Raw genomic sequence first — 25,591 nt, 5'->3', positions numbered from 1 at the left:
AGGAAGAAGCAGGGTGAAGGGAGATTGAATAGGGGCTGAGACAGGGAGAGTAAGGGTGGGGAGAAGAAGGGGTAGGGGCTGGGCCAGTGGGAAAAGGGGAGGCATGGGGAAGAAGTTGAGCCAGAGGGAGGAAAAGGGTGGGTTTGGGCTGTGGGTAGAGAAAAGCTGAGCAAGGCAAGAGAGAAGGTGGCAGGCAGGGCAAGAGGAAGGGTGGACAGGGTGAGGCAGAGATTTATTTAAGAGGAGCAATTGAAGGAGTTAAGCCAGAATGGTCTGGATCCAAAGAAAGAATGGCCTCCTCACTGGAGGGTAATGAGGGACTGGGCGTGGTTGATTTTTCAAAATATTAAGCTCATAAGAGCCAGTATTTATAGTCTTTGAAATCCTTGTTAATAATGGCTAATTTTAAATCTTTAAAGATCTTGAATTCAAAAGAGCCATACTTTGGCCAGCTAAAGAACTTTTCTGTCCAGGCTTTGCAAAGTTTTTTAACTTCTTTCTTTGTTACCCAAGCCTCCTATTATGGTCAATCTTGGGAATGAATTAATTGGGAGTGTTGAATAATAATGGGACACCTAGATATATTAGTGATCCCAAAAGGTCAACCAGAATACAGCTGGTACTGTGAATGAATATGTGGAATCTTCTTAATCCAATCCGGCTAACAGTAACTCAGGACTAGCAGCCTGAACTAGGAATCGGCTGATAGTGGAACACAGCTAACCCTTGTCCAACTGAAGCCCAGTAAGTTTGATGTTGGTGGCTATATTCCTTAACTTGATTCACTATAGATCTCATTATTTGATCTATAAAGACTAATTAATTAATTTGACCTGTTCTGACTGTGGATTTGATCTTAAGAAGTTGATAGAAGGAATATTGAAAATAAACCCTTTCCCAAGTTGTGATAGGACTCAGTCAACTGAAGCCTCACTAGATCTTTGAGAATTCTCAGGCAAGTGATTTCTTAAAAGATAGTTTAATAGGGGGCAGCTGGGTAGCTCAGTGGATTGAGAGCTAGGCCTAGAGACGGGAGGTCCTAGGTTCAAATCCGGCCTCAGACGCGTCCCAGCTGTGTGACCCTGGGCAAGTCACTTGACCCCCATTGCCTACCCTTACCACTCTTCCACCTATAAGTCAATGCACAGAAGTTAAGGGTTTAAAATTTAAAAAAAAAAAAAAGTTTAATAGTTGATGAGTTTAGGGAAAGGGGAACTGGGTAAATGATGGAAAGTGGGAATTGGGATTCCTAAGTAAATCTATAATGTATAATTTGTTGTTGAATCTTCAATTGATTATTTGCTAATCAAGGATCTTAGTTGGCTGGCAGCCTAGCTGAGGCCTGACTGGCTTCAGTCTTGAGTCAAGGCTTAACCCTGCTGAATAATAGTTATCTTTGCAGATCTTCTTGGTGATTATAAATCAGGAAACAGAAGTTGATGGAACACAGTTATGTCAATCTGATAGCTAGAGCTGGTTGCTGAGTAAAGAGAGTATAAGCTATGTCTAAACTCTTTCCATTCTCACCCAAATATCTCCAAACTTACACCAAGATGGGTTCAGATCTGTTCTTTTTATAGCCAAAGTCTAACTGCCTTGGCTCATGCCAGGCTCAGTTCATTCTGCATTCTAAGCAAGTAACTTGTCTATCACTCTTGACTCAACATGGCTGCCATTATATTTCCTTACACTCCTTAAGGAGATTAGGATCCCCCCCCCCCCATTCAATAGTTTATGCAGAGGTGAACCTGGGTTTTTTTTTTCCTGATTTCTTCTGATTTGTTGAAATATTTTCTATAGCATCTAGTCTTTTTGTCTTAATCTGCTGGTCTGACTATTGCTGAATGGTCAATTTAAACAAAGAAAGGATTCTAAAATACAAAATAAAAAATTCAAGACACAACTTTAATTTTATTGTAGAAGGTAAACTAGAGTTAGGTTAAAAAAGAAGCTTATGCAAGGCACCACTAGTAATTGTCTCAAGGCAATAGTACCAATAATAAATAATATATTTATTATTACCATTGTGTTTTAAAATTATTTTTATTATGTTTGAAATAATAAATTGAATTATATTTAATATAATATATTTAATATAAATAAACTGAATTAATATAATTAATATTGCATTTAATTAGTTTGGTTTAATTTGGATTTGTTCTATTTTATTTGGTTTTATTCAATTTAATTCAATATTATTAATTTTTAGTTAATAATTCTTTTATATTTAAATTTATTCAATTTGATTCAATTCAGTTTGATGTATTCAATTTAATATTATTATTTTTAAAATTGTTTTTAATTGCCTGCAGTTTTCACTTCTTGCCTGTGGGTGGTATTACACCCTTGCATAGAGGCTAGGGCCTCTCTAAAGGCTAGAGGGTGGGGTGTCCCAAAGATTAGGAAGAGAAAAAATAAAAAAAAAAATGATTTGGGTGCAGACATACCCTAGGTTGTTAGCATTTGAATAAAGGACAAGAGAAGTCTCTGAGGAATGTTTGGGATTCTTCCCTTAAGAACCCCCAGGTGGTTGGGGGAAGATGGTGCTAGCTCTGAGGAGTGCTTGGCAGAGAACCGCCTAACTGCCAGTGCCTTGCCCAGGGTCATGCAGCTAGGAAGTGTCTGAGGCCAGATTTGAACCTAAGACCTCCTGTCTCTAGGTCTGCCTGTTAACCTACTGAACCACCTAGCTACCCTTACTGGCTGCTATCCTAGGTTGGGGTCAGAGTCTAGAGGGCTGCACAGGAGACCCTTGTGTGCCCCCCTCCCCCCCCCCCCGGGTTAGTTTAGGGTCCAGCTTCGAAGCCAGGTGGTGGTAACAGTGAGTCCACGCTGCACAGGGGGAGCATTGGACCAGAGTCTGGACTCAGCTCTAAGCTGCAAATCTTTAGCTCCCCGTGGCAGAAAGGGGTGGTGGGTGCACCCCAACGCCGGTGGGAAAGTTCCTGGGTGGTGGTGGGTGCACCCCAAGGCAGGTGGGAAAGTTCCTGCTGGATTCCAGAGCCAGCTTGAGACCCACATGGATTGTTGGTGAGGCTGCACCCTAGGCACATCTGCACAAACCTCATGGCTTGGGTTCTTTTCTCCAATATTCCACCATTATCTAAGCTAAGGGAGGGGCCACGTGGCTGGGTTTTCTTACCAGATCAGCTGCCATGGACTGGTCATAAGCTACAGCAGTAGCTTATCAGCAGAAGTTTTGCAGTTTTGTAGAAGCAAAACAAACAAACAAACAACCACAAAAAGCAGCTTTGCAAAATTCATTTATTCCCTATTCTATACTAAGAAGTTTTCTTAAAAGAAAATTGAGAACTTTTTCTGAGAGTGGTTGCCATAATGTTTTATTTAAATTAATAACCACAGGTTCTTATTTTCCATAGAGCTTATTAATAATCACTCGAAATGGAGAAAGCAGATATATAGAGATTTAAGCCTAATCTAACCTAACCCTGACCACGTAGTTCTCCACATGGCTGTCAGCCATGGTGCTCCATTGCCTCCTCCAAGGGAATAGAGAGCCTCTGTGTGTCTCACACCACACCTTTATCCTTTCTCTTGACCCGGACCCTTTAATTCCGGGTCATGTTCCTAGGGTTCTTCACCCGTGACCTCTGTTTGGAGTGTTTACATGACACCCAGCCATGCAGCAAGGTGGGATGAGTCTGGGGGAGAGGAGTGGATTCTATTTCCACAGGTATATTTTCCCTTTAGGATTGCTTTCACAGCCTTTCATTTGTTTTATGATATCTCACTTTTGTCATACTCTTTGATAAGTTATCTGATACTTCTAAGATTTGTTTTGTTTTGTTTGGAGGAAGAATCTTGTTTTTATTGGAATACACTGAAAACATATAACCACTCTTGGATAAGCTGACACTGAGGAGAAAAAATAGAGAGTGAATTTGACCCCAGAAGTAACTTTTTTTTCTTTTAAAAAAATTTATTTAATTAATTTAGAATATTTTTCCATAGTTACATGATTCATGTTCTTTCCCTCTCCTCCCACTTCCCTCTCATAGCCAACGAGCAATTTCACTGGGTTTTACATATATCATTGATCAAGACCTATTTCCATATTATTAATATTTGCAATAGAGTGATTGTTTAGAGTCTACATCCCCAATCAAATTCCCATTGAAACATGTGATCAAGCAGTTGTTTTTCTTCTGTGTTTCTATTCCCACAGTTCTTTCTTTGGGTGTGGATACCATTCTTTCTCCTACGTCCCTCAGAATTGTCCTGGATCATTGCATTACTGCTAGTACAGGAGTCTATTACATTAGATTTTACCACAGTCTGTCAGTCTCTCTGTGTCCAGTTCTCCTGGTTCTGCTTTCACTCTGCATCAATTCCTGGAGGTTGTTCCAGTTCATAAGGATTTCCTCAAGTTTATTATTCCTTTTTGCACAATCGTATTCCATCACCAACAGATACTACAACTTGCTCAGCCATTACCCAATCGAAGGGTATCCTCTCATTTTCCACTTTTTTGCTACCACAAAGAGCACGGCTATAAATATTTTTGACCACAATTTTCCCCTATTATCTCTTTGGGATTCAAACCCAGCAGTGGCATGACTGGATCAAAGGGCAGGCAGTCTTTTAAAGCCTTTTGGGCATAGTTCCAATTTGCCTTCCAGAATGGTTGTATCAATTCACAACTCCACCAGCAATGCATTAGTGTCTCAATTTTGCCACATTCCCTCTAACATTTATTACTTTCCTTTGCTGTCATATTAGCCAATCTGCTAGGTGTGAGGTGGTATCTCAGAGTTGTTTTAATTTGCATTTCTCTAATTATGAGAGATTTAGAACACTTTTTCATGTGCTTATTGATAGTTTTGATTTCTTTAACTGAAAACTTCTTATTCATGTCTCTTGCCCATTTATCAGTTGGAGAATGGCTTGCTTTTTTGTACAATTGATTTAACTCCTTATAAATTTGAGAAATTAGACTTTTGTCAGAGATTTTTGTTATAAAAAGATTTTTCCCCCAATTTGTTGCTTCCCTTCTAATTTTGGTTGCATTGGCTTTGTTTGTACAAAACCTTTTTAATTTAATGTAATCAAAATTATTCATTCTACATTTTGTAATATTCTTTCTTGCTTGGTCTTATCTTAAAATCTTTCCTTTCCCATGGATCTAACAGATATACTATTCTATGTTCACCTAATTTACTTATAGTTTCCTTCTTTATATTTAAGTCATTCACCCATTCTGAACTAATCCTGGTATAGAGTGTGAGATGTTGATCTAAATCTAATTTTTCCCATACTGTTTTCCAATTTTCTCAGCAGTTTTTGTCAAATAATGGGTTTTTGTCCCCAAAGTTGGGATCTTTCAGTTTATTGTATACTATCTTGCTGAGGTCATTTACCCCAACTTTATTCCATTGAGCCTCCCTTTTGTCTCTTAGCCAGTACACTATTGTGTTTTGATTGCTACTGCTTTATAGTACAGTTTTAGGATTTGTTTTCTAATCCAGAAATTCTTTGAGATTTTATAATGAAATTTTTATTTAAGTTTCAGTCTTTTCTTTAAGCTATTTTTATTGTTGTTATTGGTAGTGAGGAACATATATCTCTCTGATATTTTTTTCTGTATTTGTTTATGAAATTTTTATGCCCTAGGACAGTGATGGTCAAACTAAGGCCCATGGGCCAGATGCTGCCCCCCTGAGATGTTCTATCTGGCTGCAGGACATTATTCCTAATCTAATGAATACAATGAGTAGGATGTAATACAGTGAAACTTCGAAAGAATTGCCTTAGAAACAGACTGACAGATGAGCATTTCCTTTCCTTTGGCCCCTTTTTAAAAAAGTTTGCCCATCCCTGCCCTAGGACATGCTCATTTGTAAATTTGCCATATTGCAATGTATAACTTTTTCATATTCCTATTTTGTAATTACCAGAGATTCATCAAATTTAACTTTTCTTTAAAATGAATTATTTATGTATTAAAAGAATTTTGTATCACAGAATGGGAGGGAAATACCATCTATTCTTTCTAATTTATACCACCTTTTTCTAAAAGTTAATTTTTTTTAGTTGACTAATTGATCTTGATGATTTTGAGGGGAAGTACATCGGTTGGAGTTCATGAAAAACATCTTTTCTTTTACTCTTACTATAAAGATAAAAAATAATTATGACTGAAATAATAATATAAATTAGTATTTTAATTAAAGCCATGCTGATAGATAGTCATTAGACCACGCGCTTGTAAGAATTTAAAACTGCCGCCCCAGCCATTATTGTTACCTCTCTTCCTGAGTCTGCTGGCCAAGAGGGCCACTCCCTCCTAACCCAGGAGATTTAAACTGTTCTCTGCGTGGAGACGTAGGCGTCCCCACGCCCAAAGAACCGGAACCAGAAACCCATTGGACCACGGGAAATGTAGTTTGATAATTTCCACGTGTCCATAGAAAATACATATATATACTTAAAGATGGCATCTCCCAAATTTCATTTTTACATTACCCAACCTATTTGAGTTTACTTCTAGAAGTCAGTGAGGAAAAAGTAGTATCACTCTCTTGGAATTCTACCTTCTAATGCTAGTAAGGGCTGGGAAGAGTATCTCTAGAACATGTGTTATATGTTGTTCTTCATTCTTCAAGTCTGAATAGACTAAAGTTATTAATGGATGATATCTTGACTCATGAATGAACCAGGATTAAGAGAGACAAAGCTGCATAAAGTTATCAGCTTTATTCTCTCTTTCAGAAGTCACGAGTCCAGTGGTAAGACAGAAGTCAGGCTGATTGATGAAATACAGTGAATAATTTTGTTGTCTTTGCTGTTTGACCAAGCTCTAAAGTCTCCATTACACCTACTTTAGCCATCTTTATAACTGTTGGAACAGATTGTTCTCATCCATCTATTTTGTTAGAGTAAATTTTCACAAGCTTGAGGTTGACATCCTCAAAAGTTCCTGATGGATTTGAGGCATTGTTGATAATAATTTAGTCCTTCACAGCTGATAACGATACAATATTTCTTTTACTATGTACCTGGTTCTGTTCACTTTGTAGTTCATATGAATATTTCTAGTTGTTTTTTTTTTAAAACTCATCCTGTTTGTCCTTTCTTATGTCGCAATAGTATTCCAACCATTGTAAGGGCCAGGATGTAAGGGGTAAAAATTTAAAGGGTTGCACTAAATTTATAAGAGTGTGGTCTATAAGAATTATGACTCAATTCCAAATGACCTTTTATGGTAGCTTATTTACAAAAGGAGAAAGAGTGAAAGTAAGAAAATCAGAGAGAGTAGATATTTACTCCAGCTCGGTCTGAACCAGGCAGGGCTTAAGAGGCCCCGGCAAAGGGGGCCCAGATGTAAATTAAAAAAGAGTTATAGCCACAAGGCCTTCTACAAGACGAGGGGCCTCTCCGGAGGTTAGTACCTCCAGAACAAGCCTGAGAAAGGAGTCAGCCTTTTTCACTCACACCCACATGGTAGTTCTAAGGGAAAATAGAAAAGCAGTCTGAGGTTCCAAGTAGGATCTCCTCTAGGGTCAAGTTGAAGGTCAAAGACTTCTTCACAGGAAGTTCTTGTCACTTTTAAAGACCATTCCTTTCATCACTTCCTGTGCCTTCCTTCCACTTTACATGGGCCAATTACAGCTAAAACTTTGCTTAGGTCATCCAGGGGGCGGTCAGTCGATTCTGATTCGTTACCCACTATTGCACACATGGGCCACAGACCTCCCCCACTTAAGGATATGTGGGGTGTATATGCTTCTGGTGATTAAAACTGAAAATGGGCAGGGGAAGAGTTAATCCCATCTTTATACCATAAACCACAACTTGTTCAGTCATTCCCCAGTTGATGGACATCCCCTCACTTTCAAATTCATTGCCACTACAAAAAAGAGCTGCTATAAATATTTTTTTACAAATAGGACCTTTTCGGCTTTGCTGGGCCAAAGAGTATACATAGTTTTATGACCCTCTGGGTCCAGAATGGTTATATTATTTCATAGTTCTTGCAGTTTTCCTACATCTCTTCTAACACTTACCATTTCCCTTTTTGGTCATATTAGCCAATCTGATAGGTGTGAGGTGGTATTCAAAATTATTGTTTTAGTTTGCATTCTCTAATTATGACTCTAGTTTTAATTTATTCATCTGATAACTACCTGTTCATACTTTGATCATTTATTTTGATACATTTCATCTAGCTACTATTGCTGTCTTTTTCGTTTAACCCCCCAATGAGACACTGTAACTTTATTTTCCTGTGCTTACCTCTTTAGCTTCTATTATTTTATGCTGTTTTCCAATAGTGTTTAATATCTTCTGTTTTCATGTATTTTTGCTATTTCCTTCCATAACAGTGTTTTGCTTTTAATCAGTCCTCCTTTTTCCAACCTTTATTTTATTTTCCTTCCCACCCCCTCTCTTATTATTCCCCTCCTATTTCTCCTTAAGGTCTATTAGTCACCCCCCCACCCAACCTTTTCCTCCCTTTTAATAACCCCCACCCCTACTTCTTTATTCCCTTTCAGCTTCTATACCCCATCAGATCTGGCTGGTTTTCCCTCTCAGAACTGATTCCACTGAGAGTAAGTTTTAAGTATTACTTATGACCACTCTCTTCCTCCCCTTATAATAATATTCTTCCCTCCACCTCATGTGCCTCTTTATGTGGTATAATTTATTCTATTTTACTTCTTCCTTTGAGTTTCTCTTAGTACCATCTTCTTTTTTGTCCCCTCACCCTCAATTTTTTTTACATATCATCTTAAACAGCCTAGTAACACAATCTCTGCCTATGAATATTTCTACTATCATAATGAAAACACTTTTTTAAGAGTTACAAATATTAGTTTTCATATAGGAATATAATCAATTTAACCTTGTTTAAGCCCTTAACTTCCGCCCCCCCCCTTTCTTGTGTAAGAGGGTAGTTTAGGGAATGGGACCAGATGGTTCAGATAGGGCCAGTATCAGAAGATTAACAGGTTTGGGAAGGCCAGTCAAGCCCAGTGCAGACAGATCCAGACTCTTGAGATGACACACACTGACCACTCAGTAATAGGGATGGATGTTGTATTTATTGTAATAGGGAAAGGTTATATGGGAATCCGGGGGTAATCCTAAAGAAATATCAACTATTACAACTCTCTCCCATTCCCCCACCCCACCCCAATCCCTCGCCCCACCCCAATCTAAATTTGTTCCCTCACCTGAGGTCTTCAGAGGTTTGAGCAACACTCATTATTACCTAACTGCCTAAAGATCTTAGTCCCTACACCAGATAAACCTACACTAAACCAACCCCCCTTCAATGGTGTCTGTGACAAACTTAATAGGCTCCAGGGAGAGATCTTGGATCCACAAGGACCCCAGACCTGATCTTACAGACAAATTGTTCGGGATCACACCAGGAAACTCAGTAGGTCACAGCAAGCAGCAGGTAAGCAGGCAGGATGGGAAATTAAGGTAGTACCAGGTAATATCAGCCACCAAGGAAAAGCAGCCAGTCCCTCCAGGTCAAACTAGAGAAAGACCACTCCAACCTTAGTTAACTGTCTGAACCCACTTTCACATTCTAGAATTCTCTTCCTGTTATTCTCATGTCTCTGCCTTCTGCAAACTTCCTCAAACCCTCTCTTCCTTATAACAAACACTTGTTTACCTTGGTTTTCTTAAATGTATCTTGACATCAAATTTTCCATTTAGTTTTGGTCTTTTCTTTAGGAATGCTTGGAAATCTTCTGTTTTGTTAAATTGCCCATTTTTGTTAAAATGCCCATACTTTCTCCTGAACATATATAGTCAGTTTTGATGGGTAGGTGATTCTTGATTTTAGACCCAATTCTCTTGCCTTTCTGAATATCTTCCAAGTCTTGTGGCCCTTTAGTGTGGAAGCTGCCAGATCCTGTGTAATCATGACTGGGGATCCTTGTCTCTTTCTGGCCCCTTGCAGTATTTTCTTCTTGGCCTGAAAGCTCTTGAATTTGGTTATAATTTTCCTGGGGTTTGTCTTTTGTGAATTTAATGTGGGAGGTGATCTATGGATTCTTTCAATGTCTATTTTGCCCTCTTGTTCAAGAATATCAGGGCAGTTTTCTTGGATAAATCATGGATAATCTCTTGTAATGTGATGTCAAGGCTTTTATTTTTATTCCAGGCTTTTTTGTTTGTTTGCTTGTTTGTTTGTTTGTTTTGTTCCAGGCTTTTTTTTGGTAACTTTTTTTGAGTTACTGGGTTTTTTGTTTTTGTTTTTTTTTGTAACTTTTAACAATTTTCAATATCAATTCTAAGACAGAAGAGCAGCAAGGGATAGGCAATTGGGGGTAAGTGACTTGTCCAGGGTCACAAAACTAGGAAATGTCTAAGGCCAGATTTGAATTCATGTCCTTTTTAACTTCAGACCTGGCACTGTGTCCACTGTATTACCTAGCTGTGTCCCCCATACCCTAAGTTACTAATGAATTAGTGATGCTTCAGTACACATCAGTAACTTTTAAGTTAACACTGTATGGCATGTTTTCTCAAGAACTGAAGTCCCTTTTATAAATCTGAATCCTCCTGATAATAGTGGTAAATAGTACTTGACTTTGAGGTGGAATTTAGTGGGCATAAGAATTATTGAAGAGAAAAGGAGATGAAGCAAAAAGGCTAGCGTGAGTGGCACTTCTTCCCCAGCCTTAATTCAAAAAGTGACAGACAAACCTTTTGTGATTTCTTAAATATGTTGTATTCTGTCTTTCTATAGTGTATACTTAACCTGAATATTAAAAACAATCACTAGGAATGTCAACATTGGTACAATAGTAGTTTTGTGAAGACCAATTCAAATAGCTGTCCATAGTCCTTTTCTTATGTGTTTCTCTTTTTTTCATTCTTTAATCTCCTCCCCTTGTCGCCCTACCTAACCCCAATCTTCTCTAGCATACTAACTCAAATTTTGTTTTGTTTTGTTTTTTAAACTAGGAATTGTGGTGCTTGGAATAAACCGATCTTATGCCAAAAATGCTCTCAGTAAAAATCTTATAAAAATGGTAAGTAAGCAGATAAATTTGCTGCTTATACTATAATGTAAAATATTGACATGAATCTGAAAATGTTTTTCCCCCCTTATTCTATGTAGCTATCAAAAACCGTGGATGCTTTGAAATCTGATAAGAAAGTGCGGACTATTATAGTCAGGAGTGAAGTCCCTGGGATATTCTGTGCTGGTATGCAAATATATTTTATTCTAAACTTGGAAAACTGTAGCCTAGTTTAGCCACAGGAGCAGCCTTTGTACTAGGAAAGTACTTTATGGCTTTTGTTCAAATTGTAAACAATCTTGGGATTTTAAATAAGAAATATCTAGATCATATGCTTTATCTGACAAGTATAATGAGATTTTTTCAATAAGCAGTGAATATTTAGAATGATGAAATTAACTTCTTAAGTTAATTTAAGTATTTGCATATAATGTCCAATGTGAAAAATTAATGAAATCATATGGTTTGATGGGCTGCCAGGCACATGTAATATATGGATTTTGTGTATAAAACATTAATTTGGGAGATGCCTAGTCCAGTGCTGTGCCTCATAAACATTTATCAATTCAGAAGTCGTTCCTATCTCTATTATAAAACTAAAGTTTACATAGTTTGCTTTGAAAGTTGGCTTTTGTAAAATAATTAACACCGCTAGCCTCATAAATTTTTTTTATCATTTTTCGCCACTTGCAAGAGCAAAAAACAACAAAGAATTTATTGTTTTTTTAAAATAAAGTTTCATGTCTTCATAAACTTTATTTGCAAAAGTTTGATAGTTTGTTATACCTTTTCTTTGCTTAGAGGTATTTTCATGTCAAAATGTTAATTTTACTCTCATCTGTGAAATTGGAAAGTGTAAAATTCAAATACAAAAGTGAAATCAAAAATATTACTTTTATTTTAAAAGATCAGAATGATTCATAATTATATAAATACATAATTCAAACAAATATATGATGCATTTTGACAATAAAATATAAACTTGTTACAGTTTTTTAGTGACTATTAATAGTTTCTCCCTGCTACCTTAAATATATGCATGTAGTTTTCAGAGTTTATTCTAGTAATTTTGAGAGGTTGCTTACTAACATTCCTGAAAACATATTTTTCTTATTAAGTTGCAGATTGATGGCTACTTTGTTGGCTGTCACACAGGGAAACCTGTGCTCCTAAATATCAGTAGTCTTAGTTTCCAGAGGACCTAATGCTCAGGTATGACAATGAAGTGATATACTTGGACTCCAGAGGGACAGTTCATAGCATTCTATCTAGGCTGGTCCATTTTTAGCTTTTTAAGACCTGTCAAGTTTTCACTACTCTGACATTGCTTTTGTCAACTGAGAACATCACACTTTGTTAAAGAGTGTAGTTGAGTCTTTTGGTAAAGATGCCTTCATAAAAGCTTATGGGTAAGCTTTGAACTTGGCTAACATCAACATTTCCTGAAGAAAATCCTTAGCAAAGGAAAAAAAATCAATCTAGGAGCTGAGGCTGTAGATATGTTATGTAGAACAAGACTAACAGAGTCAAGAAATACTATGGGTTAGGAGAAACATAAGAGATAAAGGAAGAAGAGAGTGATTCCCTAATAAATTTGAGTAGAACCTTAGGAAAAATTCTTTTGTGGGGGGGAGATGGGTCTTAACAAGGACTTCTAAAAGTGGCTGAAAATAATGAATGAAGAGGGAAATCATGAAATCAGGTCAAGAAAAAGTTTAAGGTTTAATTTAAATTGCTCAAATAGACAGATGAAAACATCATCTAAGCAGTTAAGTCCCTGAAAAATAAAATGAAGCAAATAAACTCAATGACCTGACCAAATAGAATTCAGTAATTCCAATAAAAAGAAATATTAGAAGAAAATAAAAAAAGATAAAAAAGAAAATCTAAGATATCAGCTATTTTTAAAAATGATGTGAAAAAACAGATCAAGGAAAGATAATTCAAGAATCATTTATTCAAAAACCATGATAAAAAATAAAAGGCTTGAACATTGTATTTCAAGACATTCGAGTTGACATTGCCTTCTAAAAGAACCCTAAAAAGAAATATCTCAAAATGTCATAATCAAGATCCAGATTTGTCAAAGACAAATACTGCAAATATCTAGAAAGAAGCAGTTCATGTACCAAGGTACGTCAGAATCATACAAGACCTAGCAAGTTCTTCTTTTAATTAGAGGAGAGCTTAGAATATAGTAGTTCAGAAGGTAAACAATATAGACTTACAACCAAGAGCAATTTACCCTACAAAGCTGGACATTTGAATTATACTTTGCCCAAATCCTTTGGGTAGTGGTGGTGGTAAAGGGAAATGAATCCTTAATGGAACAGAAGATTTTTATGAATTTCTCATGAAAAGGCTACAGCTGAGTAGAATTATTAAAATACAAACAGAAAAGTAAAGTACACCATAGAAAGGCCAGTCTTTTTAATTTGAAGATGCATGGTGATGTATTTCTAAATTATAATGGCAAGGAAAATAAAAAACAATAGTATTCCATCAGAAACCTCATATCTTCAAATTACTTTAAAGGAGTTAAATTTAAAAGGGGAATTAAGGCTGAATTGCTTCTGTTTGAAGATTTTAAGAGAGGAAAGAGAGAGAAAGGTAGAAGGAGTGTTCTAGTATAGAGAGGAAGAAAGGTGGCGGAACTTGTTATTTTTCATAATTGAGTTGCAGGAGGAGTACAAATATAGACTTATAGAAGGGTTTGAGAGAGTGAGTATCAGATTAATTCACTCTTATCTGAAATGGCCAAAGAAGATTGAACATAAAAAATCATTCTGTTGTAGAAATACATGAAATTCAACAGTGAATAAAGCAAGGAAAGAGAAGAAGGGGAGAGGATAATACTAGTGATATAATAGTTGCAGGCAAAACAAATGTTTTGATTCTAAAGGTGGAATTAAAAGAAAAAAAACAAACTCAAATATTGAGGGAGCATACATCATTTTGGGATATGTTTAAAAATTAAAAACAGAATTGGATTGACTGAAGGGGCAGTCTTTTGGAGGAAACAAGAGTGGATTGGACCTTGGGTAAGGATAAGGGCAGTCGTATAAGAAGAGCCTGAGGAATATATTAAGAGAGTAGGAGTGGTGGTCAGTGTGTTTTTGGTTTGGTAAATCAGAAGGAGGGTAGTAGTTGGAGTCATAGAAGGAGTTAATTGAAATGCCTTTTCTAGTAGCAGTGCTTGAGTGAAAGTAAATTGGGATAGGAGAGGGAAGTAGTATGGAAGGGCAGGAGCTCCAGAGCTGAAAGGGTCTAAGCTTCTCAGGGGGCATGGTCTCTGGTTCAGGAGGTGCCATGATTAGAGAGAAAATGTTTAACAAAACAAAGGATAGAATCAATCAGAAAAGATAAAGCATGATTTTGACTATATCTTCCATGAAAAACATTTAGGCAACTAGGATAGGAAGGTAAGCTTTTGACTAGGAAAAAAAATCTTTACATCAAATATCTCTGATAAAGTCCTGAAAACCAAGAAGTTTTATGAACTAATAACATATGTAACACCAAAGGGAAAAAATTCTCCCAGTGGATAAATAAGTTGTGAGAAGATACAAACATTTTAAAGTAAATGCTAAATATCCCTAAAAAGAAGCACAGATCAAAACATTTCTAAAATGTCATCTCACATCTGTAAGTTGACAAAAAAAGAGAAGTTAATGTAGGCTAAGTTATAGAAAGACCTTGAATCCAAGGAATTGATCATTTTGCAAAGAAATTTGTTATCCTAAGAAAGTGATGATGTCATTCTCTTTGATCCAAATATCATATTCCTAGGTATATGTCCATGTGAGATCAAAGATAGTTTTTTAAAAATAGTCCTATGTACAGTAAAATGGATTTTTTGTAACATTTTATTTTTTGGTAGTAGCAAAAGAACTAGAAGGGAAGCAGTATGGATGCTACAAGGGCCAGAAAACTGACCTCAGAGTCTTAAAGTCATGGGTCTAGATTGTGACTGACAATTTTATTGGTCATTTGATTCTGGGCAAATAAGTCACTTAACCTCTCAGTGTCACAGGCAAGAACATGATATGTTGATATGATAAGTTGCTGAGAAAATACTTACTTGCATTGGTAAATGATAAAATCACAGTTACAGATTCAGAGGGAGATAAAACTAGAAACAAAGTAGATGTCTAGGGGGTAGCTGGGTAACTCAGTGGATTGAGAGTCAGGTCTAGAGACAGGAGGTCCTGGGTTCAAATCTGGCCTCAGACACTTCCCAGCTGTGTGACCCTGGGCAGGTCACTTGACCCCTATTGCCCACCCTTACCACTCTTCCACCAAGGAGCTAATACAGAAGTTAAGGGTTTAAAAACAAAAAAAACAAAAACAAAAAAAAAGTAGATGTCTATTGATTGGAAATAGGTAAACAAATTGTGGCATAGGAATGTAATAAATCATTTCTGTCAATGCCCATAAACTATTAATTTGAAATTTTTCCTGTATAAAAATATTTTATTTTTAAATTTTTCTTTATTTTATTCCAGTAAAAAATGTGCACATAAGTTTTCCAAAGTTACATGATTCATGTTGTCTCTCTCCCCTCCTGTAGTTGACAAGCAGCTCTACTGGGTTTTACATGTAGTCATTCAAAACTATTTCCATGTTGTTCATTTTTGTAATAGAATAATCTTTTTTAAATAAAGCCATATACCCAAATAAACAAGTGATAAATAATATGTTTTTGTCTGCATTTCTTCTCCAACATTTTTTTCTTTAGATGTGGATAGTATTCCTTCTTATAAGTCCCTCAGAATTGTCCTGGATCATTGTATTATTGTTAGTAGTGTAGTCCCAAGTTTCAGTTATTGTATACAATGTCCTTCTGAATCTACTTATTTCATGCCACATCAGTTCACATATGTCTTTTAAGCTCATATAGAAATCAAGCAGTTCATCATTCCTTACAGCACAATAGTATTCCATCACCATCATATACCACAATTTGTTCACTCAGTTTCTAATTTTTTGCCATCACAAAAAGCACAACTTTAAATATTTTTGTACAAATAGGTCCCTTCCCATTTAAAAAAATTATCTTTCTTAGTAGTTGTATTGTTGGGTCAAAAGGCATGCATTTTTTAAAAACCCTTTGGACATAATTCTAAAAAGCCTTCCAGAATGATTGGGTCAATTCAAACTCCACCAGCAATGCATTATTGTCTCAATTTTGTTACATCCCTTCCAACATTTATTATTTTCCTTTACTGTCATATTGGCCAATCAGCTAGGTGTAAGGTGGAAATTCAGAGTTATTTTGATTTGCATTTCTCTTATGAGAAAGGATTTAGAACATTTTTTTCATATAATTATTTATAACTTTGATTTCTTCCTCTGAGAACTGCCTATTCATATCATGTCAATTGGATATTAGCTTGGTTTCTTATAAATTTGACTTAGTTCTTTATATATTTGAGAAATGAGACCTTTATCAAATAAATTTGTAATAAAATTTTTCCCTCCAATTTGTTGCTTCTTGGTTGCATTGATTTTTTTTGTACAAAACCTTTTTGATTTAATATAATCAAAATTATTCATTTTATATATTGTAATGTTCTCTATCTCTTGTTTGGTCTTAAATTCTTCCCTTCTCTATAGCTCTGTCAGGTATACAATTTTTTGTTCACCTAATTTATTTATGATTTCACTCTTTATATGTAAGACATTTACTCATTTTGAATTTATCTTGGTATAGGGCAGGGGTCGACAACCTTTTTGGCCGTGAGAGCCATAAACGCCACATTTTTTAATATGTAATTTCGTGAGAGCCATACAGTGCTCACAGTGTGCGCTCCTGTAACAGTGTGCGCTCCTGTAACAGAGCCTGAAAAAAATTGACTTTATGGCTCCTGTAGAAAGAGCCATACATTGCCAACCCCTGGTATAGGGTGTGAGATGTTGATCTAAACCTAATTTTTGCTGTACTGTTTTCCAGTTTTCTCAGCAATTTTTGTCAAATATTGAGTTTTTATCCCAAAAGCAGGGATCTTTGGATTTATCAAACACTAGATTGCTGATGTCATTTACCCCAAGTCTATTTCATTGATAATCACTGCTTAAGCTAGCACAGTTTTAGATCTGGTACTGCTAGGCCCCCATCCATCACATTTTCATCATTGGTTCCCTTGATATTCCTGATCTTTTGTTCTTCCAATTGAATTTTGTTATTTTTTTTCTAGTTCTATAAAATAGTTTTTTGATAGTTTGATAGATATGGCATTGAATAAGTAAATTAATTTAGTTAGGTTTGTCATTTTTATTATATTAGCTTGGCCTACCCATGAGCAATTAATGTTTTTCCAGTTATTTATATCTAGTTTTAATTGTGTGAAAAGTGTTTTGTAATTGTGTCCATATAATTACTGAGTTTGACTTGGCAGATAGATTCCCAAATATTGTCTACAGTGATTTTAAATGGAGCTTCCCATTCTAACTCTCGCTGCTGATTTTTGTTGGAAATATATAGAAATGCTGATGACTTATGTGGGTTTATTTTGTATCTTGCAACTTTGCTAAAATTATTATTTCCACTAGCTTTTTAGTTGATTTTCTAGGATTCTCTAAGTATACCATCATATTATCTGCAGGGAGTGATAATTCAGTTTCCTTATTGCCTACTTTAATTCCTTCAGTTTTTATTTTCTTTTCCATTGCTTCAGCTTCAGTATTTCTAGTACTGTATTAAATAATAGTCATGATAATGGGCATCATTGCTTCACTCCCAATCTTATTGGGAAGGGTTCTAACTTGTCCCCATTGCAGATGATACTTGGTGATGATTTTAAATATATATTGTTTATTATTTTGAGGAATGGCCCTTCTATTCCTATACTTTCTAGTGATTTCAATAGGAATGAGTGTTGCATTTTGTCAGAGGCTTTTTCTGCATCTATTGAGATAATTATGTGATTTCTTTTAGTTTGGTTATTGATATGGTCAATTATGTGAATGGTTTTCATAATGTTAAACCAGCCTTGCATCCTGGTATAAATCCCACCTGGTCATAGTGAATGATCATTGTGATCAGTGATGGGCAAACTATTTCCTGTGGGCCAGATCCAGGCCGTAGTTTGCCCATTGCTGCCTTAAGCAATTCCCTAATCACTACATCTGGATATGGGGGCATCACTTCTTGTGATGACTTGCTATATCTCTTTGCTAGTATTTTATTTAAGATTTTTGCATCTATGTTCATTAAGGAGATTAGTCTGTTGTTTTCTTTCTCTGCTTTTGGGCTTCCTGGTTTGGGAATCTGTACCATATTTGTGTCATAAAAAGAATTTTGTAAGACTCTTTGCTTAATTTGTTAATAGTTTTGTGTAGTATTGGGATAAGTTGTTCTTTGAATGTCTGATAGAATTCACTTGTTAGTCCATGTGATCCTGGGGATTTTTTCTTGGGGAGTTCTTTTATGGCTTGTTTAATTTCTTTTTCTGAGATGGGATTATTTAAGTATTTTATTTCCTCTTTTGTTAACCTAGATTTATATTTTTATAAATATTCATCCATTTCACCTAGATTTTCATATTTATTGTTAAATAATTGGGCAAAATAGCTTCCAGTTGCCTTAATTTCCTCTTCATTAGAGGTGAAATCACCCTTTTCCTTTTTGATATTGATAATTTGATTCCTTTCTTTTTTTAATTCAAATTAACCAATACTTCATCTATTTTATTATTATTATTATTATTTTTTTAAACCCTTGTACTTCGGTGTATTGTCTCATAGGTGGAAGATTGGTAAGGGTGGGCAATGGGGGTCAAGTGACTTGCCCAGGGTCACACAGCTGGGAAGTGGCTGAGGCCGGGTTTGAACCTAGGACCTCCTGTCTCTAGGCCTGACTCTCACTCCACTGAGCTACCCAGCTGCCTCCTATTTTATTATTTTTTTAATAGGACCAGCTTCAGTCTTATTTGTTAGTTCAATGTTCATTTACTTATAATTTTATTGATTTTTAGGATTTCCAATTTATTCTTTAAATGGGGTTTTTAATTTGTTCTTTTTCTGTTGTTGTTTTTTTTTTAAGTTGCATGCCCAATTCATTGATCTCCTTTTTCTCTATTTTGCTGATAAAAGCACTCAGGATATAAATCTTCCCCTGAGTACTTCTTTGGCTGTATCCTATAAATTTTGATATGTTGTCTCCCCTCTGTCATTCTTTTCAATGAAATCAGTGATTGTTTCTATGATTTGTTCTTTGACTCAGCAGTTTTGAAGAATTAGATTATTTAGTGTCCAATTAATTTTTAATTTGCCTCCCCTTGAACTCTTATTGATTATAATTTTTATTATGTTATGATCTGAAAAATTTTATTATTTCTTCTTTTCTGCATTAGGTTGTGATGTTTTTATGCTTTAGTACATGGTGAGTCTTTGTATATATACAATGTGCTTCTAAAAAGAAGGTATGTTCCTTTTTATTCCTATTCAGTTTTCTCCAGATATCTATTAACTAACTTTTAAAAAATTTCATTCCCTTCCCTTACTTTTTTCTTATTATTTGGTTAAATTTATCTAGTTCACATAGAGGAAGGTGAATAGTTTTATGATCTATTTCCTCCTTTAGCACTGATATTTCTTCATTGTCTATACTCCTTTTTATTAAGATGTAATTACATTCCTTATCTCTTTTAATTAGATCTATTTTTGCTTTAGTTTTGTCTGACATGATGAGTGTTATGCCTGCCTTCTTTTTCTTGGTTGAAGCCCAGTAGATTCTCCTCCAGCCTCTTGCCTTCACTGTGTGTGTCTACCTGATTCAAATGTATTTCTTGTAAACAACATATGGTAGGATTTTGTTTTTTAATCCACTCTACTCTTCCCTTCTGTTTTATGGGTGAGTTCATCCCACTTACATTCACAATTAGGGTTATTATCCATATATTTCCCCTCCATCTTGAATTTCCTCTTTTAATCCTGCCCTTTTTCCTTTTCCTCTTTCCCTCCACACTACTGTTTTTTTTAAACATTTTCACACCAGTGTTTTTGCTTTTAGTTACTTCCTCCCTTCCCCCTCCCTTATTTTACTCCCCTTCCTACTACCTCCCTTCTTATTACCCTCTTTCTCTAAAGGGTCTTTTAATCACCCTCCCCTACTTTTCTCTCCTTTATATTATTCTCCTCCCCACATACTTCTTCTATATTCACCTTACTTTTCTGTAGGGTAAAACAGGATTCTATACCTCATTGAATCTGACTTTTCTTCCCTTTCTGAACCAATTCCAGTGAGAGTAAGGTATTACTTGTCACCAACCTCATCCTCCCCTCCTTGTAATAGTATTCTCCCTGCCCCACATGCCTCTTTATGTGATGTAATTTATCCCATTTTAGTTCTTCCTTCCCATTTCTCTTAGTTCAATCCTTTTTTTTTAACCCTAGGTTTTTAACAAAAATATCTTCTTAAACAAATTAATATCACACCTGCTGTCTGTGTATATTTCTTCTAACTACTTTGATAATGATCATAATTTTTTTTAACCCTTGTACTTCGGTGCATTGTCTCATAGGTGGAAGATTGGTAAGGGTGGGCAATGGGGGTCAAGTGACTTGCCCAGGGTCACACAACTGGGAAGTGGCTGAGGCCGGGTTTGAACCTAGGACCTCCTGTCTCTAGGCCTGACTCTCACTCCACTGAGCTACCCAGCTGCCCCAATGATCATAATTTTTAATAGTTACAGAAATCATCTTTCTGTATAGGAATAGAAATAATTCGAAGCCTTTAAATTTTTTCTCTTCCTTATTTACCTTTTTATGGTACTCTTAAATTTTCTGTTTAAGTTTGATCTTTTCTTCATGAATGCTTGGAAATTTTCTTTTTTTTTATTAAATGACCATATTTTCCCCTAAAAGAATATAGTCAGTTTTGATGGGGAGATGATTCTTTATTGTAAATCCAATTCCCTTGCCTTCTGTAATATCATATTCTATGCCTTCTAGTCCTTCCATATGAAAGCTAACAGATCCTGTGTAATCCTAATTGGGGCTCCATGATATCTGAATTGTTTCTTTCTGACCATTGGCAGTATTTTCTCTTTGGCCTGGAAGCTCTTGAACTTGGCTATAACATTACTGGGAGTTATCATTCGGGGATTTAATTAATGCAAGAGGTGATCAGTGTATTCTTTCAATGTCTATTTTTTTCCTCTTGTTCAAGAATATCAGGACAGTTTTCTTGGATAATTTCCTGTAGTATAAGGTTTACCTTTTTTCTTTTTCTTTCTTTTTTTTTTTTGGCATGATTTTCAGGTAGTCTAGTAATTCTTATATTGTCTCTCCTGGATCTGTTTTCCAGATCATTTTTTTCCTTGGGGTATTTCATATTTTCTTCTACTTTTTCATTCTTTTGATTTTGTCTTATATTTATTGTTTCCTAATGTCTTGTGAAGTCATTAGCTTTTCTTTGCCCAATTCTAATTTTTAAAGACTGATTTTCTTCTATGACCTTGTTGGGAAGATAGAACCCCCTACCCCCTTATACTTGATTGGATTTTAGTGATAGTGATAGATTTAGGATAATCAATATTTTGATTCTAGACTGATTAGTATAATTCCATTATAATCTTAATTACAATTAGTAGAATTCATGATTATTTTTATAAGGATTTCTAACTAAAACATAGAACTGCTTCTAAGGAAACTTCCAACCACTCTCTAAATTGGCACTTCCCTTCTATCATGAGATGCTGACCATCTTAGTTTCATGTCCCTATATGGTGCGTCATATCCTGATATGGTGCAAGTATGCACATCCTTCCCTATTTGGAAATACCCATCTTTCCCCACATGATCAGATGAGCCTGAGGTAATGGTCATCAGTATTTCTTTTTTTTTTTTAATTTTTTTTTTTTTAATTTTAAACCCTTAACTTCTGTGTATTGACTTATAGGTGGAAGATTGGTAAGGGTAGGCAATGGGGGTCAAGTGACTTGCCCAGGGTCACACAGCTGGGAAGTGTCTGAGGCCGGGTTTGAACCTAGGACCTCCCGTCTCTAGGCCTGGCTCTCAATCCACTGAGCCACCCAGCTGCCCCATCAGTATTTCTTAATAAAGGTATTGTCTTGTGATTTGACCTTTAGACTAATATGGGTTTTCCCTGAATAAATTAACCAATCTAGCTTTGTAGTTGGGTAATAGTTTCTAAAAAAGGTCTATATGATGCTGTGTCTTATGATATAAGTCATAACCTTGTTTGGAAATATTCACTGTTACTTTTCTAGTATATAGACCAGGTCTCTGCTGCTGGGCATTTGTTGTTTGCTGGTTTCTAACTGTGATTAGGCACAGTAACTGGGTTTATATGGGAGACTTGGCCCCTCCTCCAATAAACTCTAAAATTCAACCTTGATTTGGAGAAATTTGACCTTTTGATTTTATTTACCTAAATAGTCTATATCAGGGCAGTGGGTAATTTTCCACGACAACCTTTAGATCCTCCTTTTCCATTTGGTCCATTCTACTTTTTTTTTTAAAACATTAATTTTTTAGAAAAGTTAACATGGTTACATAATTCATGTTCTTACTTTCCCCTTAACCCCCCGAGCTTCCCCCCTCCCCCCCATGGCTGATGTGTATTTCCACTGGTTTTAACATGTGTCATTGATCAAGAACTATTTCCAAATTCTTGATAGTTGCATTGGTGTGGTAGTTTCGAGTCTACATCCCCAATCATGTCCGCCTCAACCCATGTGTTCTAGCAGTTGTTTTTCTTCTGTTTCCACTCCTGTAGTTCTTCCTCTGAATGAAGGTAGCTTTCTTTTCCATAAGTCCCTCAGAATTGTCCTGGGTAATTGCATTGCTGCTAGTACAGAAGTCCATTACATTCTATTTTACCACAGTGTATTGGTCTCTGTGAACAATCTTCTTCTGGCTCTGCTCCTTTCGCTCTGCATCAATTCCTGGAGATCTTTCCAGTTTACATGGAATTCCTCCAGTTTATTATTCCTTTGAGCACAATAGTATTCCATCACCAGCATATACCACAATTTGTTCAGCCATTCCCCAATTGAAGGGCATTCCCTCATTTTCCAGTTTTTTGCCACCACAAAAAGCATGGCTATAAATATTTTCGTATGTCTGTTTATGTATGATTTCTCTGGGGTACAACCCCAACAATGGTATGGCTGGGTCAAAGGGCAGGCAGTCTTTTATATCCCTTTGAGCATAGTTCCAAATTGCCAGCCAGAATAGTTGGATCAGTTCACAGCTCCATCAGCAATGCATTAATGTCCCAGTTTTGCCACATCCCCTCCAGCATTCATTACTCTCCCCTTCTTTCATTTTAGCCAATCTGCTAGGTGTGAGGTGATACCTCAAAGTTGTTTTGATTTGCATTTCTCTAATTATTAGAGATTTAGAACACTTTCTCATGTGCTTATTGATACTTTTGATTTCTTTTGTAAGAGGGAGATTTTTTAGATATTTTATAAATATATATTTAAAGTGTGGCCGCCAGGAATCAACAATTCAGATTGATTCCATAATTAAAATAGACCCAAGTCAGCATCCAGTTTAAGGTAGTTTATTTATAATTAGGAAGGTAAATGTAAGTAATTAGAGAGAGGGAGAGGCTGGTCCAGGCCTGGAGAGGCCTGGACAGAGAGAGAAGGTTAAAAGGCTAATTAAACTAGGTTATAAGCCACAAGACTTTAGAAATCAGAGAGGCTATAAGCCTACTTAAGGCAGAGTTTGGAAACGCCAAGGTAGGCCAAGGAAGTCAGCCTAACTTACCCAAGTGACAATTCAGAGTAGAAGCATTCTGAGGTCTCAGCCAAGCACCTTCAGCACCAAGTCCAAAGCCGGAACTCCTGAACTCCCGAACTCCTGAACTCCTGAACTCCTTCCACTCCTCAACTAACTGAACTCACTTTACCAGGTTGTAACCCACGTATTTAAAGAGATAGCATCTCACATCATATCCTGTGGGCCACCTCTAATTCAAGTGGGCCAATGGCTGCCTCTACACCGATTTTGGACTCCCCAAAGGGCAGTCCCTTGTTCTTGATTTGATATGTATTGTCACGTGTGCTTAACTTAGCTCCACTCCCCTTTTTTAGGGAGGTGGGGATGATATAATCTAGATGCCTAGCGTAAGTAGATTTTTGACTATGAATGGGCTAGAGTTAATTTCATTTGCACACTTTACCTGAAAATTGCCTATTCATGTCTCTTGCCCATTTATCAATTGGGGAATGGCTTGATTTTTATATACAATTGATTTAACTCCTTGTATATTTGAGTAATTAGACCCCTGTCCCAGTTTTTTGTTATAAAGATTTTTTCCCAATTTGTTGTTTCCCTTCTGATTTTGGCTACATTGTCTTGGTTTGTACAAAAGCTTTTTAGTTTTATATAATCAAAATAATTTATTTTACATTTTGTAATTTTCTCTAACTCTTGCTTGGTTTTAAAATCTTTCCTTTCCCAGAGATCTGACAAGTAAACTATTCTATGTTCACTTAACTTATTTATAGTTTCCCTCTTTATATTCAAGTCATTCACCCATTCTGAATTTATCTTGGTGTAGGGTGTGAAATGTTGATCTGAACCTAATCTCTCCCATATTGTTTTCCAAATTTCCCAGCAGTTGTTGTCAAATAGTGGATTCATGTCCCAGAAGTTGGGCTCTTTGGGTTTATCATACACTGTCTTGCTGATGTCATTTACCCCAAGTCTATTCCACTGATCCTCCCTTCTGTCTCTTAGCCAGTATCTTATTGTTTTGATGACTGCTGCTTTATAGTATGGCTTATTATCTGGTACTGCTAGGCCCCCTTCCTTCACATTTTTTTCATTATTTCCCTTGATATTCTTGATCTTTTGTTATTCCAGATGAACTTTGTTATAGTTTTCCCTAATTCAGTAAAGAAGTTTTTTGGTAGTTTGATAGGTATGGCTCTAAATAGGTAAATTAATTTGGGTAGAATGGTCATTTTTATTATGTTAGCTCGTCCTACACATGAGCAATCAATATTTTTCTAATTGTTTAGACCTAGTATTAATTGTTTGGAAAGTGTTTTGTAGTTGTTTTTGTATAATTCCTGTGTTTGTTTTGGTAGATAGATTCCTAAGTATTTTATATTGTCTAGGGTGATTTTAAATGGTGTTTCTCTTTCTACCTCTTGCTGCTCTAGTGTGTTGGAAATGTATAGAAATGCTGATGATTTATGTGCATTTATTTTGTATCCTGCAACTTTGCTAAAGTTGTTGATTATTTCTACAAGCTTCTTAGTTGATTCTCTAGGATTTTTTAAGTAGACCATCATATCATCTGGAAAGAGTGATAGCTTAGTCTCCTCCTTGCCTTTTTTGATTCCTTCAATTTCTTTTTCTTCTCTAATTGCTACTGCTAGTGTTTCTAGTACAGTGTTAAATAATAGAGGAGATAATGGGCATCCTTGTTTCACTCCTGGAAAGGCTTCTAATTTATCCCCATTGCATATGATGCTTGTTGATGGTTTTAGGTATATACTGTTTATTATTTTTAGGAAAGGTCCTTCTATTCCTATACTTTCCAGGGTTTTCAATAGGAATGGGCGTTGTATTTTGTCAAAGGCTTTTTCAGCATCTAT

The 25,591-nt window shown here is 36.0% G+C and overlaps 1 protein-coding gene across 1 annotated transcript in view; it reads left to right on the top strand.

Moving 5' to 3' along the window:
* The window catches only part of AUH (AU RNA binding methylglutaconyl-CoA hydratase), a 204,839-nt gene that overhangs the window by 12,084 nt on the left and 167,164 nt on the right, over positions 1 to 25,591 (top strand). Inside the window, exons 2-3 of the mRNA XM_044662349.1 lie at positions 10,948 to 11,015; positions 11,105 to 11,192. Coding sequence (XP_044518284.1) covers positions 10,948 to 11,015; positions 11,105 to 11,192 — 156 coding nt within the window. The remainder of the gene's footprint in view (positions 1 to 10,947; positions 11,016 to 11,104; positions 11,193 to 25,591) is intronic.

This window comes from Gracilinanus agilis, chromosome 1 (genome assembly GCF_016433145.1).
Source record: "Gracilinanus agilis isolate LMUSP501 chromosome 1, AgileGrace, whole genome shotgun sequence".
Lineage (NCBI taxonomy): Eukaryota > Metazoa > Chordata > Mammalia > Didelphimorphia > Didelphidae > Gracilinanus > Gracilinanus agilis.
This window is presented reverse-complemented; position numbering and strand designations above follow the sequence as displayed.